The sequence below is a fragment of the Eutrema salsugineum genome, unplaced genomic scaffold, assembly GCF_000478725.1.
Source record: "Eutrema salsugineum unplaced genomic scaffold, Eutsalg1_0 scaffold_4, whole genome shotgun sequence".
Taxonomy (NCBI): Eukaryota; Viridiplantae; Streptophyta; class Magnoliopsida; order Brassicales; family Brassicaceae; genus Eutrema; species Eutrema salsugineum.
In genome coordinates, this window is record NW_006256686.1 from 2,044,071 (window position 1) to 2,065,568 (window position 21,498).

General features: G+C 36.3%; 2 protein-coding genes and 1 long non-coding RNA gene across 8 annotated transcripts; all 3 read right to left on the reverse strand.

Moving 5' to 3' along the window:
• Positions 1–4,532: 4,532 nt before the first annotated feature.
• Positions 4,533–8,097, reverse strand: LOC112084355 (the record flags this gene model as incomplete). Its single annotated transcript, XM_024153475.1, has 2 exons — positions 7,720–8,097; positions 4,533–5,069 (listed from the first exon to the last, which is right to left on the reverse strand). Coding segments are annotated over exons 1-2 (915 nt in total), but the record flags the coding sequence as incomplete, so codon positions are not given.
• A 2,981-nt stretch (positions 8,098–11,078) lies between these two features.
• LOC112084581 lies at positions 11,079–13,683 on the reverse strand. 6 transcript variants are annotated; one of them, XR_002898251.1, is made up of 10 exons: positions 13,528–13,683; positions 13,175–13,442; positions 12,991–13,093; positions 12,798–12,910; positions 12,614–12,698; positions 12,400–12,541; positions 12,124–12,323; positions 11,751–11,874; positions 11,499–11,666; positions 11,079–11,297 (listed from the first exon to the last, which is right to left on the reverse strand). XR_002898251.1 is itself a non-coding variant. In XM_024153749.1 (10 exons), exons 1-10 carry the CDS (start codon positions 13,546–13,548, stop codon positions 11,574–11,576), a joined length of 1,065 nt encoding a protein of 354 aa, XP_024009517.1. In that variant the 5' UTR covers positions 13,549–13,683; the 3' UTR covers positions 11,290–11,573. The 6 variants fall into 6 exon arrangements, 3 of the variants coding, with proteins under 3 accessions (XP_024009517.1, XP_024009516.1, XP_024009518.1); XR_002898250.1 differs by having other exon boundaries at positions 11,079–11,381; XM_024153749.1 differs by having other exon boundaries at positions 11,290–11,666; positions 13,175–13,246; positions 13,331–13,442.
• A 1,305-nt stretch (positions 13,684–14,988) lies between these two features.
• LOC112084582 lies at positions 14,989–19,889 on the reverse strand. The gene is made up of 3 exons (XR_002898253.1): positions 19,731–19,889; positions 19,456–19,628; positions 14,989–18,209 (listed from the first exon to the last, which is right to left on the reverse strand). It is a non-coding gene; the product is annotated as an uncharacterized LOC112084582 (long non-coding RNA).
• Between the last annotated feature and the right edge of the window lie 1,609 nt (positions 19,890–21,498).

Below are 21,498 nucleotides of genomic sequence, written 5' to 3' on the forward strand. Positions count from 1 at the left end.
TACTATTTCATATATTCAGTATAAAAAAGTAATTTAAAAAATTAAGACGATGAAAAACAGCAAAATGAAAGTAAAATAAAGATTCAGCATGCAACTTTAAAATTAATCTTAAGAAAGACATATAAATTTAATTGACCGGGAATAACCCCATTGCATAGCAAGCTTCTCTGAAGGTGTCGTATACAACACTATTAACTGTTCGGATATCTTCATACCTGCGAGGACCTCTAATGATATTCAACAGACAACCCAAATAAAAAATTTTCCCATCATAAATTGAATATTGTTGAAGAATAGTTGGATTTCCTGAACCCTTCACCCGTGGCCTCCACTCATGCAATGTGGCATTCAAGAAAAATTGATGTGATAATTCAGTGTAGAGCAGGAATCTGGCAGTTGGGTATATCTTGTTACACTTCATCCAAGCAATAAATTTTGTATTTTTCATTAGTTTGTCCATCTTGTTTTGCTTGGGAGAATTTGTTCTTGGTAGATGAAATTGAATAATTTCTGAAAACAATTATAAGAACTTGTTAAAACAGTTAAAAGGAAACAAATAATGTATGATAAGAAGTTATAAAGGGTAAGTCTCTATATATAGTTCTATACCAAGGATTCTTAATAGAATAAAGTTGGACGCAGAAGGCTTACCTATCCTGTTCATAGCAGTAGAAATAGAGAATATTGAGATTTTTTTTCAAGATAACAAATGAAGTTGCAGTTCACAAAAGTATGATGTGAATATATAGATGGATTAAATAGGGCATACACGAATATACGAATAAGTTAAAGATTGCAATATGCATCTCGTTATAGAAAGTAACAACAATATATCAATATCCTTCATATTATATTTTTAAAAATCCATAATATATGGTTAGAAAATTCAATATACATAATTGCTTCATAAGAATATTAGTTCGAAATTATCGGAGCACAATATTATGTTATCATATATTGCGGTTTAAATCAAACTGTAAAAAGGAAAATTCAAAATTTTAAACATTTTTGTATGAGACAAGTTATGTGAACTGGACGAAGAAAACTTGTGTAAATATTATGTCCATTTATCAAAAGCGAAAGTGAAAAAGTCAAACTGGTTGGTTGAAACAGTATTCCCAAGAAAACATAGAAATTTGTTGACATTGAATATTTTTTAACTACCATATCCTATATAAAATATGAGGTAGCTTCTATTATAAAAATACTTATAAAATTTACTCTGCAATCCTAAACGCCTGATAAGAGATTAGAAAAAAATGGAGAATCACCAAGAAAAACGTTATGATGAAAACAGATTACTAAAAATTAATCAACCACTATTGAACATGAGATTTGGTGTGGAAGAAACACCATCACCTCCTCCAATTTCTGAATCAGAGATGGAGCAAAATAATATGTGGGAAGAGATGAATGACTTTCTGAGCAAATCAACTGCGAAGGCCATCGAGGTTCCTTCTGAGGTAATTTAAACTTTAAATTATCCCGTTTTATTGACGATTTCTGTATTATTGGATGTTCATATCAATATGTAATATCTGCAGCTTGATGAAGAAAAATTGACTGATGATCCAAAGGAACGTTTCAAGAACGGAAAACACGATCTCCATCTCGATCTGGAGATAGGTTTGAAATGTATAGAATGCGGCTTCATTAAGACATAAACCCGCTACCTAGATACATCTCCGTGGGTAAGCTGTTAATATTCCATTAATACATTGATTTGTTTAACTAATATATTTGAAGTTAACTACATAATATATTTTTGAATATTATAGGCACATAAGAATAAATGTGGAAGGAGAAACTTCGAAGTTTAGCTAAAATTATCTCTGTTTTTTTTTTGTTTTTTTTGTACCTTAATTATCTTGAATAAAATAAAAAATAATTATTCTCCTAATTCACTTTCTCATATATGTGTATTGATTCGTAAGATTATAAGCTCATCTGCTACATTGATTATAATCCACAAACATTAAAACATCGATAATTTATATAATATTTTACATTCAACTCCAAAGGTAATGAGAAAAGCTTAACAGTAGTTGTCAGCACTAAAATGAAAACGTCAATCGGAATTAATTTAAAATTACTCTTACACGTAAAGTTGTTAATAGATCAATAGTGAGCATTGGACCCAAAAAAAAGATCAATATTGAGAAAACGTTGTCAATTGCGTAAGAAACGTTATAGTTGCATCATGTGGCATAATTATAAATAAGGAAACTCATAAAGGCTCGTAATAAATATAATTTCCAAATCTACCGTAATAAATTGGTATGGTACTAAATTTGGGATAATATGAAAAATGGCCGTTAAAATATTGTAGTTGTATAATTTGGCAATATCTTATTATTATGGCAATGTAAAATATTGGATGGAAGAAAATGTCTATAAAGGAAGTAACATTTCTAAATTCAAATGAATTCTATATATAGATGGTATATGTTATATCCAAAACTATAACTATATACATGTAAAATATATAAACGATAAATACAATAATATTAAAGGACATAAGTAAAATGGCAATTAAAGATTACCATAAATAAATACTAAATATTTTATTACAAATATACGAAAGTATGTTCAAATACATCCCAGTTTTGATACGATCCTAGGTGATCAACTCTGAAGAAAAGGCAACAGATGCTGCGATTTGTGGACAGACTATAGCGATGAGGTGATGGGTGGTGATGATCAATTCGATGGTGGCGATGGCTTGAGAATCGAGTCGAAGATGGTGATGGTGGTTCAGCGGATCAAGTGCGATGAGAGGGTGGACGTGGTGTGATGATCGGTTGTGGTTGATGATGAGATGATATCGATGAAATGGAGGGATAGAAGAATCTCTTGTAAACAAGTTAGTTTTTAAGAGATTCGAATTTCAGAGTTTTTAGTTCTCAGAAATCAAAGAGAGAAGAACACGTTAAAAGTTTGATCAAAATTCTTCACTGAATAATACTTAGGCGATTTTCTCTCTTAAATAGAGTTAGAGAGAAATCGCAGCCCTAATACAAAACTACATGAAGTCTGAAATAAAAACAACACGAAGTTTGATTAAAAAAATAAAACAGTGAGGCGTCCCTTCTAAATCCTAAGTGGTGCGCCTAAAACAACTAGTGCACAAGTCATTGTGACTTTGCACATTATTACCCATTAGTAACAACTTCTAAGTAACTCGACGTAGCAATGATTTCTGCCTCGTTAAAAACCTTGGAGAAGAACCTCCTTGCCTTCCAAAATCCTCACCAAGGAAAAGAGTACAGAATCATCACCTAAGTTACCTAGTCATTGTTACTGGGTTCTTCATTCTTCAAGATAGAGATATTGAAGATGTGAGCTCCAGCCTCCAGTTGATCGATGTCCTCTGCAGCTATGAGTGCGTGAGCCTCCTTAGCCATCTCTCTAGCTCTGGAACGAGTAATCCTGCCAGCTACCTCTGGTTCCTCCTCCTCTGAGCTGGTCACGATCATATCATCCTCTCCCTCTTGAAAAGGATTTGTCCTCAAATCTGAATCTGCAACATAAGGAAGCAAGTCAGAAACATTGAAAGCATCAGAAACATCATACTTACCTTGAAGATCAATCTGATAGGCGTTGTTGTTGATTCTTTTGATGACTGCGAATGGTCCATCAACTCTGGGCATTAGCTTGTTCTTTCGCTCAGCTGGAAATCGCTCCTTCCTCAGATGGATCCACACCAGATCTCCTTCTTCGAAAATCAGCTCCTTTCGTCCTTTGTTGGCATGCTTCTCATACTGCTTTGTCTTCTTCTCGATGTTCTCCTTAGCCTTAGCATGTATTCTTCGGACCTGTTCAGCTTTCTCCTTGCCATTCAAGCTGCATTTTCCACTTAAAGGAAAAGGGATCAAGTCTAGAGGTGATTGTGGATTAAACCCATATACAATTTCAAAAGGAGAAAAGAGAGTAGCAGAATGCTTAGCGTGATTGTAAGCAAACTTGACATGAGGCAGGCACTCTTCCCATGTCTTGAGGTTACTTTTCACCAATGTCCTTAGAAGTGTGGACAATGTTCTATTCACCACCTCGGTCTGTCCATCGGTCTGAGGATGACACGTAGTTGAGAATGAGAGCTTTGTTCCCAGCTTAGCCCAAAGCGTTCGCCAAAAGTGTCCTAAGAACTTCGTGTTTCGATCTGAAACGATAACCTGTGGCATTCCATGCAGTCGTACTACTTCCCTGAAAAACAAGTTAGCTACATTCACAGCATCATCTGTCTTGTGGCTAGCGATGAAGTGAGCCATCTTGCTAAACCTGTCAACAACTACAAAAATAGAATCTCTACCATTTCTGGTGCGAGGTAAGCCAACTACAAAATCCATAGAGATATTAGTCCAAGGTTGAGAAGGAATAGGCAAAGGAGTATACAAACCGTGAGGTTGAACTTTACTCTTAGCCATCTTACATATGACACATCTAGAGCAGATTTTCTCAACGTCCTTCTTCATGTTCGGCCAGTAGAAGTGCTCTTGTAGCCCAAGAAGTGTCTTTGTGACACCGAAATGTCCAGCTAATCCACCTCCATGAGCTTCTCGTACCAGTAACTCTCGAATAGATCCTCGTGGTATGCACAATCGGTTACTGAAGAACAAGTATCCGTCCTGTCTATAAAATTTCTCACAGGCAAACTTATGACATTTGGCATAGCTCTCAGAAAAGTCAGTATCAGATTCATAAAGATCTATAATGTGTTCAAATCCAATCAACTTTGATGTTAAAGTCGAAATAAGAGTGTACCTCCGGGATAATGCGTCTGCGACCACATTATCTTTACCTTTTTTGTACTTAACAATGTAGGGGAATGTCTCAATGAACTCCATCCATCGCCCATGTCTTTTGTTAAGCTTCTGCTGACCCTTGAGGTGCTTTAGAGACTCGTGATCGGTATGAATGACGAATTCCTTAGGCCATAGGTAATGCTGCCACGTCTGGAGAGCTCGAACCAATGCGTATAACTCTTTGTCATACGTGGGATAATTCAGCGTTGATCCTCCTAACTTTTCGCTGAAGTAAGCGACGGGCTTCTTGTCCTGCATAAGAACTGCTCCAATACCTACACCAGAAGCATCGCATTCAATCTCAAAAGTCTTAGTAAAATCAGGAAGTACTAGTAAGGGCGAATTGATAAGCTTCTCTTTAAGGGCTGTAAAAGCCTGTTCTTGCGCTTCTCCCCACTTGAACCCCACGTCTTTCTTGATCACTTCTGTTAAGGGCGCGGCTATGGTGCTGAAATCACGAACAAAACGCCTGTAGAATCCTGCTAAGCCATGGAAACTTCGGACTTCTCCAATATTCTTGGGGGTTGGCCACTCCTTGATAGCTTTTATCTTCTCTTCATCTACTTTAACTCCTCCTGCACTTACTACAAAGCCTAAGAAAACAATTTCATTAGTGCAGAATGAACATTTAAATAAATTAGCAAAGAGAGATTGAGAGCGAAGAACATCAAGAACCAATCTGATGTGATCTAGATGTTCTTCCAAACCTTTACTGTAGATGAGGATATCGTCGAAATAAACCACTACGAACACGCCAATGAATGGTCTCAGGGCATGGTTCATTAATCTCATGAAGGTGCTGGGAGCATTGGTGAGACCAAACGGCATAACTAGCCACTCGTAGAGTCCTTGCTTTGTCTTGAACGCCTTCTTCCATTCGTCCCCTTCCTTCATTCTGATCTGATGATACCCACTCTTCAAATCTATCTTCGAAAAGAATGTCGATCCACAGAGCTCATCCAGCATATCATCTAGTCTTGGAATCGGATGCCGATACTTCACAGTGATGTTGTTGATAGCTCGGCAGTCTACACACATCCTCCAGGAACCATCTTTCTTTGGCACCAACAGGACTGGAACCGCACATGGACTCAAACTTTCTCGAATATGTCCCTTGCTCATCAGCTCTTCCACTTGCTTCTGCAGCTCCTTAGTCTCTACAGGATTGGTTCGGTATGCTGGCCTGTTAGGTAAGGCTGATCCTGGTACCAAGTCAATCTGATGCTCTATCCCGCGAATTGGAGGTAGCCCTGGTGGAATTTCGACTGGAAAAACGTCCTTGTATTCCTGAAAAATCTCAAACATAGCACTAGGAAGCTCCTGTGAAGGGTTAGTACTAACAAGGGATTCCTTGTACACAAACATAAAAGTAGTCATTTCAGGATCAAAGAGTTTAGAAAATTCATTGTGGTTTATGTAGAGGCTGTTGGCGACTTTCTCCTTCTCCTTGAGCGTCATTTGAATTTGATCTTGATAAATCTCGGTAGGCGTGAGAGGTAGGAGGGTAATTTTGCGACCTTTGAACTCGAATGAGTGCTTGTTGGTGTAACTGTCGTGTATCACCCTACGATCTGATTGCCACGGTCTGCCTAGCAACACATGACTCGAACCCATGGGAATGACGTCACATAGAATCTCATCTTCATACTTCCCAATGGATAGAGAAACCATCACTTGCTGAGATACGGTCAAGGCTCCACTGTCATTCAACCACTGAAGCTTATACGGCCTTGGATGAGGAATAGTCTTGAGCTGGAGCTTCTTAACCATCTCTTCGCTTGCAGCATTAGTACAACTTCCTCCATCTATGATCAGGCTACAAACTTTTCCTTGAATGAAGCATCTCGTATGGAACAGGTTCTCTCGCTGACAAGTCTCTTCAGGTTGACTCTGAACACTCAAAGTCCTTCTGGCAACCAGCATCTCGCCCACAGCAGCAGCTTCTTCCTCTTCCTCTAATTCATATTCGGCCTCTGAATCCTCTTGAGGAACTATCTCTCCTCCCTCATGTAACAAGAAAACCTTCTTGTTTGGGCAATCTCGAGAGTAATGTCCCATTCCTTGACATTTGAAACACCTCACATTGCTGATAGAAGTGCCACCTCGAGGCTTGAACTCAGCTTTAGCTTCTTCTCTAACTCCACTAGAGGGCGGTTTGATGTCTCTGGAGTAAGCTGGCTTGCTGATCTCCTTAGGCTTAGGTACACTAGGCGTGAATGTGGACTTGATGATTCGCCTCTTGACTTGAGATTCCACCAATTCAGCCTTATGCACCATCCCTTGTATATCTGCGAAATCCTGAAGTTCCACCTTGTCTTGAATTTCTCGGTTAAGTCCTCCAAGAAATCTCGACATTACCATATCTTCGCCTTCTCGTAAATCTGCACGAATGAGCAAAGTTTCTAATTCTTGATAATAATCTCGAACAAACTTCGTACCTTGGACGAGGCCTGAGCTTGTTGAGTATTTCGCGCTGATGATGGGCTGGAACGAATCTCCTCCTCATCTGGATAACAAGCTGATCCCAAGTAGTAATCGGAAGTTCTCTAAGGCGGTTTCTGGTGACTCCCAACTGCTCCCACCATAGAAGCGCATACCCATGAAATTCCGAAACTGCAATCTTCACCTTGTTGAGCTCGTAAGTTCCTTGGACCAGAAAATTAGACTCCATCTTCCTTTCCCAATCTAGATAAGCTTAGGGATCATTAGTTCCATGGAAAGGAGGATACTGGATTTTGATGTGACGCAGCTGCTGACGTAGAGGATCATAATCTCGACCATGTCCTCGGCCTCGATCTCGTCTCACAGTTTCTCGGCTATGATCAGAAGCTTCGTCCTCCTCATAGTATTCTGGGTCTGATTCCAGGGTAACTCGATGCCCAGCAATATATTCCTCTCGGCGGTGCTGACGATCTACCCTTGGGCCATCTCGTTCTGCACCAGTAGGATTCCTCCTCGGATTAAACGTAGTCTCTCTGCCCCCAATCTGGCTTCGACTGGACTTAGCTTTAGTCCTGGCTTCGGAAGGTGTTGGGTGGCGTGGAAGTTTCCGGGAAGATCCTATATGCCCTTTACCCTTAGCTAAGCGCATTGCTTCTGACGGAGTTGGAGTTTGAGACGACTCTTCTCCACTTGCACTGAGATCTTTGAGCAGATCACTCATCTTGGTCTCGAACTTGTCGTTGAGTTGTTCGATTTGTTGGGTGAGCTGAGTTGCTATGGCTTGATTCGCTTCTTTGATTTGCTGAGACATTGCTCGGTTCAGAGCTTCCATTGCCTCAGCCGAAAGCTCCATGGTACCTGAAAAAAAATTTAAAAAAAAACTCGCAGTAACTTGTTCTAGAAGAAATCACAAAAACAGCAAAACTAAACGCATCATAAAAAAAAATTAAAAGATCCCCACGAAATCTAAAAACAAACTTAACGAAACTAATGAAATTTAACGAAATTTTTTTTTTTTTTTTTAACGTAAGGAACGAAAATACAAGATTCTTAAAGGTCTAAACGCAAACGACAACTCGAAGACTCCTAACGACTGCGAAACACGAAGACTATCAAAACCCTAGACACGATACGAAGCAATGAAACTAAAACTAACAAAATTTCGGACACCACACGACACAATGAATAAGCAGCAAAGACCAGATCGATGCAACCTAACGACGATATAGAAGTGATGCAGCGAAACAAACTAAAACAAACACGATCTAACAAATAACAAAAACAAAAAAACGAATGATACAGCGATTAAAGGAAACAGATCGATGCACACAAACTATCGAATTCGCTAACCCTAATAACACAGAAACGAAAATTCAAAGTACAGAGATTAGGGTTAGAGTTTCGCTCAGCCTTTAGTTCAGAGTTGGCTCTGATACCACGTGATACGATCCTAGGTGATCAACTCTGAAGAAAAGGCAACAGATGCTGCGATTTGTGGACAGACTATAGCGATGAGGTGATGGGTGGTGATGATCAATTCGATGGTGGCGATGGCTTGAGAATCGAGTCGAAGATGGTGATGGTGGTTCAGCGGATCAAGTGCGATGAGAGGGTGGACGTGGTGTGATGATCGGTTGTGGTTGATGATGAGATGATATCGATGAAATGGAGGGATAGAAGAATCTCTTGTAAACAAGTTAGTTTTTAAGAGATTCGAATTTCAGAGTTTTTAGTTCTCAGAAATCAAAGAGAGAAGAACACGTTAAAAGTTTGATCAAAATTCTTCACTGAATAATACTTAGGCGATTTTCTCTCTTAAATAGAGTTAGAGAGAAATCGCAGCCCTAATACAAAACTACATGAAGTCTGAAATAAAAACAACACGAAGTTTGATTAAAAAAATAAAACAGCGAGGCGTCCCTTCTAAATCCTAAGTGGTGCGCCTAAAACAACTAGTGCACAAGTCATTGTGACTTTTCACATTATTACCCATTAGTAACAACTTCTAAGTAACTCGACGTAGCAATGATTTCTGCCTCGTTAAAAACCTTGGAGAAGAACCTCCTTGCCTTCCAAAATCCTCACCAAGGAAAAGAATACAGAATCATCACCTAAGTTACCTAGTCATTGTTACTGGGTTCTTCATTCTTCAAGATAGAGATATTGAAGATGTGAGCTCCAGCCTCCAGTTGATCGATGTCCTCTGCAGCTATGAGTGCGTGAGCCTCCTTAGCCATCTCTCTAGCTCTGGAACGAGTAATCCTGCCAGCTACCTCTGGTTCCTCCTCCTCTGAGCTGGTCACGATCAGAATAATTTAGAAGTATGGTTTAACACTATAAAAATAAGAAATAAGAAACACCAACTTCTTTTACTGAGGCTGGTCTTCATATTCATCGTGGACTGGAGGAAAATCATTTGAAAATGCAAGCTTGAAATAATATTAGAATTTTTTTATCATTATCAGCGTTATGTCAAAATAAGAAATATAACTATCATATATTTAGAAAGATTATAATATAGGATACAATATCAACGATGGAATAAACATACCTCAACCTTGCACTTTCCACTTCTGGGGTAGGAGGATCCTCGAGAATATCAGATATGAATCTTTCCGATTCAACTATCCATTCATCTAAATACATAGACATACTCACTATTTGGAAAAAAAAATATATATGTAAAACTTGTAATTAATTAAAAATATCAAATAATGAGGTAGATAGTTACCTCTCCATCTAGTGAAAGAGAAAAATCGCAATACAATAATATGCCTAGAAGACCTTTCACGATTCGTCCAAAGATCTTCAAATTTCCTTGCCAAGTTATTCCAAGCAATACATTTCAAAGTTTCTCCACTGTATATTTAAATCATTTAGAACATTATTATTATATTTTAAACTTTATAAAAAATATACAAATAACAGATGTTCTGAGAAATAAGTTGTACAGACCTGAAATCTTGAATTTTAAAACGAATAAGTGGACGTTCCGTGGGTATGTCTGATGTATCAGACATAGGAACTCCTAACTGAAGTTTCTGAACAAATGTGACAACGCCGAGAAGATCAACTGCAACAATAAAGGACTGCCTTTAAATACATGTTGGAGTTCCTTAGATAAACGATTTAAAAAAAAAAAAGCTGTAAGAAACATACCAAGATATCTATCTGTATGAATAAATCTATATAAAATATTCATGAATGCACAAAAAGAGTATATTCCTCTTGAAGACTTCGGATCGGTTTTCTCAACAATGGTATCCTCGAGGAAATGTATATGATAGTTGTTTGATGATATACTTGGACGAATCACTCTGTCAGTAACTTCAAAATTACCAAGAAAAACCCAATCTCCTTCAACCAATTCATACTCGAATTTGTCCATAATATCATATTGAATAGTATACAGGATGCGATTGCCCTACACGGTTTATAAAATAAATAATTTAGGAAATATACGGTAAATCTTTTCAAACTTGAAAAACTTACAAATTCATCCGCAAGAACTAACATACGATTAGGTCGATCGAAGAGAGTATAATCATAATAATCTCTTAGTGTCTGTACACAAATACGATATTCGCCGTTTGAAATCTGAAGATCGGTAAGTCTTTCACAAGGAGACATTCTTTGTTTTAATATTTTTGTGAAGATTGAAGATGAAAGAGAATAAGGAAATGAATAGTTTTCTATGTGATGGAGTAAAACGGTTACTGTTTTAATGTCGTCTTAATTGAAACTCTTGTGTAAATTTATGAAAGTTGGTTGGAAAAAGAAAATCACAAATTAAAGTTTCAAAAAAAAATATAATTAGGGAAAAACAATCTAGGGCAACATTAATGTTCCACGAAGTTCCACAAATACCGCAAACAAAATAACGAATAGAGTTTAAACGTTATCCACCCATTGGACAAATTGGTTACAAATATCAAAAGCAATAATCAATCACCAGCAATGCATTTCTGCAATAAGTTCATTACGATTTCTTGCTTCTTCATAACTTCATTGGGATCTCTTGCTTCGGTCGCTTTTTCTTAACAGATCTTTCACCTTCATCCAAATAGTCGGGACTCTTAATTACCTTCTTAGAAGAAGGAGTGAGTGAAGATCCAGACGATGGATTCTCAAGTTCGTCTGAACTCGTAAGCATCAACGGTTGATGAAGACATAGGTACATTGTTGATGTCTTAATTTAACTAAACGATCAGATAAGCAAGCTTTAGAAGTCTGTAAAAATTTATCATATATTACCTCTGATCGAGAATTCCACTCAGTCATAATGTCGACATCTTGAGACTATAGTTCTACTACATACGGAGACTGGCTTCATTTTGTATGTTCTTCTGAAATTGTTATTTTGAAAAGCATCCTCATAGTTAGGAGATTTTTCAAGCCATCAGGGAGCCCTCTTGGTAAATCCTGCGCATCATTATATATAATGGGTTAATATTATTTCAGAAAATGTAAATATTGCATAATGTATACAATTATTACACAAATAACCTCATCATATTGTTCTATTATAGACTCAGCTAAATGACCTAACAATCTTTGAGCTGTGTCATCAAACATCAGGAAGCGGACATCAACATCTGAATCATCAGTTACAAATAATACAATGTAGTACCTACATTGTTTGAAAGATAATAGAAGAATGAGTTATTTAAACGTTACAATCATAAACATGTAATGTAGTGCCAGAATAAATGTATGATGAGACGAATCAATGTAATAAAATAAGGCGAACATTTAGCCAGTCAATCAGAGAAAGTCTACATGAAATAATTCTGCTATATGTGCTAGATATATTACCTAAGAAATACTTAATGAAATAAATAATGTTTTCTTGACTTTATGGGACAAATCATTTTATTACCTTGCGACGATGATATCATATGAATAAATATCACCACAATTTTTGCAACTGAAAAGAGGAATCCTCTTATCGTAATCTTCATCATCAGACATAATTCCATGCTTTAAAACTTTGATGTTGCAAGGTTTGCATGCCCAATAATACCACAGCTTTGAAGTATCAACGTCTTTGACCGTAACGCATGTTACAATCTTGCCAGGCTATAACAAAACCATTAATATGTATATAGTTAAATATAAATATATTTATACCATTTTCAAAATATATAGCTTATACCACTTTTGTATCACGAATTCCAGCTATTGTCCGCCTCCTATTTTTCACACCTAAAAATTCTTCACGGTAGTCAATAGCACCACCCCAAGAAGTCGAATAACTCTGTTCAGCATGCACAATCATTTGATTGTTTTTTGGCAACCTACAACAACGTAAACAATAATTATATAAACTCTACAATTTTAAAATGATATTAAATTGTCACATAACATACTTTTCTCTGAAGTCTTTCACGATCTTGATGTCAGGATCAAACAAAATTTTGGTGGAGTTGAAAGCGTTTGATATTGAAATGTCACCTATACTCAGAAAACATAAAATAAGAATAATTAACAAACTGATCCAAACCCAATTTCTACAAACTGTATATATATGAATAGGGGATATAGTGATCTAACCTTTGTACTCTTTTATACAGACAAATCGCATTACACACACAACAATAGCAATAGTGTACTCAACAATTGATTTAGCATATTGTCCCCATAGTGTACATTTCAGTTGGACATCGCTTCATCAGTAAACATATTAGCGTTAAATTTTTAAAAAATATTATTATGTTTATTTTGGTATGATATCATAACTACTTACTTGGTATCCCGGAATGTTATCATCAATTTCTCGCTGATCCCACTTTTTCCTTTAGTTTTTATAACTTCCATACTCCCAATGGTGACAATTTGTCCAATGACATCTTCAAGAAAAAATATTTGTATACAATGATAAATATGTACATTATTATAATATAAATTTCATAATCAAGATGATGACATACCGATGAGGACGTTTTTGTCGAGTTTGTCTTCTTTGATTGACTTGAAATCAGACAAATATTTCTCTGGCAAATCTGATGGAAAATCATTAATCTCCTTAGCACGGGTTGTCTTACACAAAGCGATCTTGTATGGTAATAGAGTCGTCCTAAAATCACCATAGTATTCTTTAATTATGAAGCAATTAATAGAAAGTGGTTTTCCTTCTATAAGGATCCCTTTACGTTTTGCGATCAATTCTTCATCAACAGTAGCGTGAATCCTAGTGCCCTGTGAATCACACGTAAATAGTATTACTATATAATCTATAGATTACTTAAAATAACAATAAGAATACATAACATCGCATACAAACCTCTTCGTCAACCAATACCATTTCTATAACAAAGCCAGACTGCCTATTCTTGACTTTCCAAAGTGAAAATATAGTAGCTCTAACTTTTTGAATTTCACTTGATTGATCTAATTTGGCAAATGGAACAATAGCAGCTGAACGTCTGCGGACTAAAGCCATTTTAGTGAATGAGAATGGTAGAGTTTTAGGGTTTACGATAGGTGGTATATATAGGGAGAGAAAGTTAATGAAAACATTTTAAAAATGATGTTAGGCGGGATTTCAATTATTTTGAGAAAGAGAATGAAATGAAGAATATGGATATTCGGAATGTGCGTAGAAGTAGGTATCGTTGCGGGAATATTTGAGCATCAATATATTCAAATTGATTTAATTGCCAAAATTGATGTCTAGGATTAAACTGTAACATAAATTCCTGTTTTTTTAAAAAATAAATAAATATTTCTGTATATTTTGTTACATTAACTCCGGTAAATCCTGCTAATAGTTAATGTAATCTTCTATTTTGGGAATAATTTCTATTTTCTTACGCGGAAAAGGTTTTAAAATCCATAATTTCAATAAATTTATAAATAGGCTTCTATGACATATAGGGCAGAAGAGTGTTTTTAAAATACAGATAATTGGGGTGGGTCGGGTATAAAGATCTGCGTGTTTATCCGTTTATGATTTTCTATTTTTTGTTTTTTTTAAATAAGAAAAATTTGGACAGAAATTACACATCAGCATCATCATCCAATAAAATTGCGCAGAGCTAGCGACTTTGCTATACCTGTATGATTCAAAATTAGTGATTTTAGCTACCAAAATATTTCTAAACCAGTTTTTAATATATATTTTCAGTTCTATATCGCCTTAGTAATATATTTTTAATATTAAAAATTATATATCTGACTCTTATCTATTTTTATTATTAATTTGCAATTAAAGCATAAACGTAAATATTTTATATAATCAACATAAATATCATATCATTTATATCATATCATTTACATTATCATAACTATTTTTCATATGTGAATTAATTTTTTTTTTAATTATTGTTATTTTTGATAAAATTTGAATATTGTAGATATTATTTAAATTAAAATATTTAAATCAAATCTAAATCAATATTTGATTTATTAGATATATTAGGATAATAACTGACTTTTTGATTTTTGGTAGATATTCTAATCTATATTTTTTAAAAAATCTAAAATAATCTCAATTCAGATTTGAATTACTCGTATCTCTCATATCCCATTTCTTGAATCTTTCTGTAACATCCCAATCCGGCCTCCGAAAATGAAACAGTCGAATAGCTTATGTCAACTAATAAAACTAACATAATTCTCAATTAAAATTTCTTTATTCCATTAAAATTCTCAAAGTTTGACAAATCTAAATTCAATTCTTAAAGTTTAAAATAAATACAAAGCAAATAACAAATAATTTTCTTTAAAAAAAATTACAAAAACCCAAATAAAAACATCCTTGTCCTGAATCCGTGCACGACACCAGAATTACTATTCCAGTTCCTTAAACTCATCAGAGAGAGAGAGAGAGAGAGAGAGAGAGAGAGAGCAATTGGGATTGTTCAGTGAGAACTAAACCTAAAACTCCTCACCATACCCGCTCATATTCCACCAACATGCCAAGTATAGAAATAAACAAGTAATTCTACATCATGTTCTAGAAGCGTCCACACAACTACACAAACAAGAGAGACCGATCCACAACCACACCAACCACAACTCAACCATACCTTAAGGTAATCTATGTCCCGAAGACACTTCTGATTCCATATCCGAAAGTAATCTATGTTCCAAAGACACTTCATTAATCCATACCTGAAGGTAATCTATGTCCCAAAGACACTTATTCCACACCTGAAAGTGATCTATGTTCCAAAGACACTTCACAAGGGCTCGCTAAAACCCTCCCGGCGGTGAGAATTGACTTGCACTCCAAGTCCAGCCCCAAACACACAATTATGTACCACAATGGTCTCTCAATCTTTGTGACAGACAGTGCTTTCACACTACTAACTACTTTACACGCATTATATCACACAACATGGTTATAAAACAAGGATGCTGGTTCTTCATCTAATGGTTTCCTAATCCATATTCGTTCATAAGATGTAGTTCTAACATTATCCAACATAGAAGCATACCGTCACGCGGCATACTTGCGTATACCTAGACTCAACACACTAGAAGAAGATAAGAGAACATAGAAAAAAGCTAAGATCTAATCCTCACCTTTGCCACTGGATTGACAACGCGATTCCAAATGATTCTCAAACTCAAATCAGTTCTCCTTCAAATGAGAGCTAGATCCACGTGTCCTTAAGATCTCTGCAAAGTTTCAAGTCAGTCCAGATTGATTTGTCTATCCAAATAATCTAACTCCTCACACTGGTCGCAGATCCATACTGTACAAATTAAGCATAGGAAAACATCCATAACTTTCATCTCAGAACTCCGAATAACAATTTTCGGCATTGGTTAGATTTAAAAGTTAAGAACATATTCACCAAGTTTTTGATCGATTGGATCCGTTTTGCCTAATCATTCTTTCTTTCTACCAGAACGGGTCTGATCTGTCTTCTCTTGGTTTCAATGGCTTCTCCTTCAAGGTGATTCAATGGTGGCTGCTCAAAGATGAATTCGACAGGGCTTCATCGCGAGGAACACTATGCCTCTTCTCTGCCACGTCCTCCCTCTATTTATATAGGTGAGACAACTCTAGGGTTAGGTTTTTCTATTAGTTTAGCAGGTTTTTGGGTTGGACTTTTAGACCCATATTTTAGAGAGACCCAGAATTAAAACAAACCGATTTTTGGTATTCTGGGGTAGGGATGTTACAACTCTCCCCTATTTCCAAAGAATTTGTCTCCGAATCTACTCTTCCGGTTTCACCCTTGTCCTTAAAGAGTTCTAGGTAGTTTTTAAACCAAAATTTTGAGTGTCCTTCTCCTAGATGATGCCCATATGTTCTTGCCTCTCATCTCAATCGGGGAAGGGTGGGTGGTGCTCTAATTCCATCGTACATTTGACAGTGAGAATTTATCCTTGCCTTTAATTTCCAGCTTGCGATCAGCACAACCATTATCTAAGACTTATTTTAAAGTTACACTTGACTATATGGGTTATTCCGCTCTTTGATACATATATGCTATTTTTTGGAACTCAATCCACTCTGCAACTATCCAAGTTGCATTCATTCTGCTTCTAAGGAACAAAGTGAAAGCTATCTGACCCTATTGAAACCGAATTTTCACGATTTATACTAATGGTTAAGTAGGCAACTTCCATTATCACACACAAATTTCACAAAGAACATGGATGGACGTCCTAAGGAGATTTACTTACTCGATCAATGCTCCTTCATCAAGGTCTCTTGGCTGGCGGTGGCTTAGGCAATCCTCCTTGCACCATGCTTCCTTGTTGTGGCATTGAAAGTGCTGCTCTACATTCCCTTGCAAAGTGACCCATTTGCCCACAATGGAGACATCTTGGAAACTTCCCTTGCAAAGGGCAGTCTCGTTTGAGATGACCTGTTTTCCCACATCCATAACACTTGGCCCACCCACATGGTCCATTATGTTTCTTTCTGCAGCGGCTGCACATTGGAGCATTTTTGGTAGTCTTAACCGCTGTCATGTCATCCCAAATCCGTTTTAATACCCTTTGAGCATGTGATGCATGATGAGCTAGAGCATTTTTGGTCCTCATATGCTCCTGAATTAAAGCTTTCTGGATGGCAGCTGTCTCCACTAGCTCCACCAAACTGGGATACTTCCGGATAGAAAACCGGATTTTTAGTTCCATCTTCAAACCTTTCATAAACTGGTGAACCAAATCAGCTTGGGTGAGATGTCTCCTGGAAAACCTCCTCAACCTGTTGAACTCTTCATTGTATTCTCTCACAGTAAGGCTTCCTTGGCGAAGATCCTCAAAAGCACTCTCCATCTGATAAAAAAGCTTCCGGTGGAAAGAACTTATTAGCAAACTCGGTCTTAAAATCATCCCATTGGAACTCATAACGTGCTTGAGTTCCTTCTACCACACCTTCCCACCATATCAAAGCCTCGTCCTTAAGGTACTGTACAGCTAAATCTTTCCGATAATCTTCTGGGCACCTCATGGCTTCAAAGTTCCTCTCCAACCTCTTCCTCCAGTTATCAGCAAAGACAAGATCTCCAAATGATTCTATTCCCATGTCCTTCAAATGCCTCATGGCCTCATAGTAACTCAATCCTGGAGCACAGACTAGCGCAAGCGGTGGTGGGGGCTGGAGGTGGCACTGGCGGTTGAACATACACAGGTGGCGGCACAAACTGCTGGTGTTGGGGATTCACCTGCGGTGGCACTGGGGATACTGATATTGGGGGTTCACTGGGGGTGGCACCTGATGGTGTTGGTTGTGTCCATTAACACGAGAGTTCAGTCCGTTCTGGAGGTATCCATACCTCTCCTGATACTGCCTCAACCCTTCCATCCTGGCAGCATAGTCAACATGTGGCATTGGAGCAGGGTTATTTCCATTCTGGTTTCCATTCCCATTCACACTCACATGTGGCTGCTCAATATGGATTCCATTCCCATTCACACTCCCAATGGTGGGGTCATTCTCTCCATGAACCTCAGGGTGACAGACAACTCTGGCTCAGGCTTTCTGGTTTGCGGAGCCATCTACAAATTCAGAATAAAGTAGAGGTAAGTAAGTCAGTCTAGTCCCGTAAAAACTGATCTTCCTGCAAATAGTACAACTATTGACTAGAGTGGCTCACCTAGGTGGTGGTTTTATAATATTTGAAAAATCCCCATTTGAGAACTTTTAAATCCGATTACCTTAACCAACTAACCTAGATTCACCCTCACCTCGAACCTCGGCTCTGATACCACTTTGTAATACCCCAATCCGGCCTTCCAAAATGAAACAGTCAAACGGTTGTGTCTACTAATAAAACTAACCATATTTCCTGATTAAAACTTCTTTATTCCATTAAAATTCTCAAAGTGTGACTAATCTAAATCCGACTCTTAAATTTTAAAATAAATACGAAGCAAATTACAAAATAATTATCTTTAAAAGAAATAACAAAAATCTAAATAAAAACATCCTTGTTCCAAATCCGCGCACAACACCAGGATCACTATTCCAGTTCCTTAAATTCACCTCAGAGAGAGAGAGAGAGAGAGAGAGAGAGAGAGAGAAGGTGAGCAATTGGGATTCCTCAGTGAGAACTAAACCTAGAACTCTTCACCACACCCGCTCATATTCCACCAACATGCCAAGTATAGATATAAACAAGTAATCACACATCACGCTCTAGAAGCGCTCACACAACTACACAAACAAGAGAGACCGATCCACAACCACACCAACCACAACTCAACCATACCCGAAGGTAATCTATGTCCCGAAGACACTTCTCATTCCATACCTGAAGGTAATCTATGTCCCGAAGACATTTCATTAATCTATACCCGAAGGTAATCTATGTCCCAAAACACTTATTCAACACCTGAAGGTGATCTATGTCCCAAAGACACTTCACAAGGGCTCGCCTAAACCCTCCCGGCAGTGAGAACTGACTTGCACTCCAAGTCCAGCCCCAAACACACAATTCCGGACCACAATGGTCTGTCAATCTTTGTGACGGACACCTAATAGTGTTTTCATACTACTAACTGCTTTACACAGTATATCACACAACAGGGTTATAAAACAAGGATGCTGGTTCTTCATCTAATTATTCCTAATCTATATTCGTTCATAAGATGTAGATCTAACATTATGCAGTATCCGTTTCCCTCCTTTTCCTGCTAGGATTGGAAATACGTTACTATCATGCGGCATACTTGCGTATACCTAGACTCAACACACTAGAAGAACATAAGAGAACATAGAGAAAAGCTAAGATCTAATCCTCACCTTTTCCACTAGATTGACAACGCGATTCCAAATGATTCTGAGACTCAAATCAGTTCTCCTTTAACTGAGAGCTAGATACACGTATCCTTAAGATCTCTGCAAAGTTTCAGGTCGATCCAGATTGATTTGCCTATCCAAATAATCCAACTCCTCACACTGGTCGCAGATCCGTACTGTACAAATCAAGCATGAGAAAACATCCATAACTTTCATCTCACAACTCCGAATAACAATCCATTTTCGGCGTTAGTTAGATTAAATAGTTAAGAACATACTCACTAAGTTTCAGATCGATTGGATTTGTTTTGCCCGATCGTTCCTTCATTCTACCAGAACGGGTCTGATCTTTCTTCTCTTGGTTACAATGTCTTCTCCTTCAAGGTGATTCAATGGTGGCTGCTCACAAAGGTGAATTCGACAGGCTTTGCCGCAAGGAACACTCTGTCTCTTCTCTGCCACGTCCTCCTTCTATTTATATAGGTGAAACAACTATAGGGTTACGATTTTCTATTAGCTTAGCAGGCTTTCGGGTTGAGCTTTTGGACTAAAACAACAAATAGACTCATATTTTAGAGAGAACCGGAATTAAAACAAACCGATTTTTGATATCTCGGGATAGGGATGTTACACTTACACTAGTGTAAAATGAGTAGAATTTTTTTTTGTTGGGGCCATTTACATATCCGAGCTTCGCTCCATACATTTCCATTAGTCCCGATACCATATGCAGCATAGATTTCTAATAATTTTTTTTATGCTCATATTATTATAATTTAATAACGTTTAGCCTAATTAATTTTATCGGTTTTTAAGGTTTTAGATTTCCTTATAGAACCTATTTAGAAGAGTTTTATTTTGTTTTGAGATTTGATTAAAAATTGAGTCATCTAGACATGTACAGATTCGTAAGATCCATTTGATAAAGGTTGCCTCAATGTTTATATTTATTTCTATATTATTATTTAAGCAGACATTTTAAAAAATAAACCTTTATTTTAAAAAATATTACATAATATGTCATTAAAAATAATAAAGAATAATTAAAATAAAAAAAGATATAGTTGTCTTTCAAATCTATTGTAAAACATATAGAAATTCTTTGCTTCTCATTTAATAAAGTATATTACTATTTTCATTTATAGTTAAAGAAAATAAAATTAATTTTTTATAATTTGTGGACAGATTATAAAAAACAGTTATTAAGTGATGTAAATTAGAGTTGGTGATTACAATATTATAATATTTGTGTATTAGTCTGAATAATATAGTCTAATGCCAATGAGTTAAATAAACAGTTTATTTTCCTTTACCCCCTTATAAGATAACCTCATTTTTAATAATTTAAACCAAAAAAGAAATTACTCTATATACAGATCAATTCATTTTTTAAATTCACAAAAATATGCATTATATTATCATAAACTTTATAAAAATAACTATTTTTACAAAATAACTGTTTATAAAATTATTTAACTTAATTGAAGACAAAAAAAATGTCTCCCGCGCTACAACGTAGGCTAATCCTTAGTTGGTATTCATAATCATTGGTTACTTCGTCCAGACTAGACTTAACACCATTATAAGATACGATTTGGTAAGATAATATGTCTAATTAGTGCATATAAGTAATCAACACTCGATCTTTACAAACATTAGGTTATTACCTAATCTGTTTTTTGCGCAAGGTGAGATTTATCTAAATTTTTTTGAGAGATATATTTTTTTAAATTATAAAATTTTTAAAAATATATTAATTTGGTTTTAGTGTAAATTATATAATAGTTGTAAGAAATATAGTTGTGATAACAATTTATTAAATCATTGTGTGACATATATTTATTCCACTTTTTCCTTCTCCATAAATTATCAAATCATATAGTCATATTATATATTCATATGTCATTTAAATTAATTAACAGTGATATAAACTCGGTTCATTGTAAAAAACAATACACAATATCATCAAAAAACCATAATCGGTAATTTTACTATAAGTCGTTATATTATTTTAGTGATAAAGTAGACATACCACAATAAGATTAA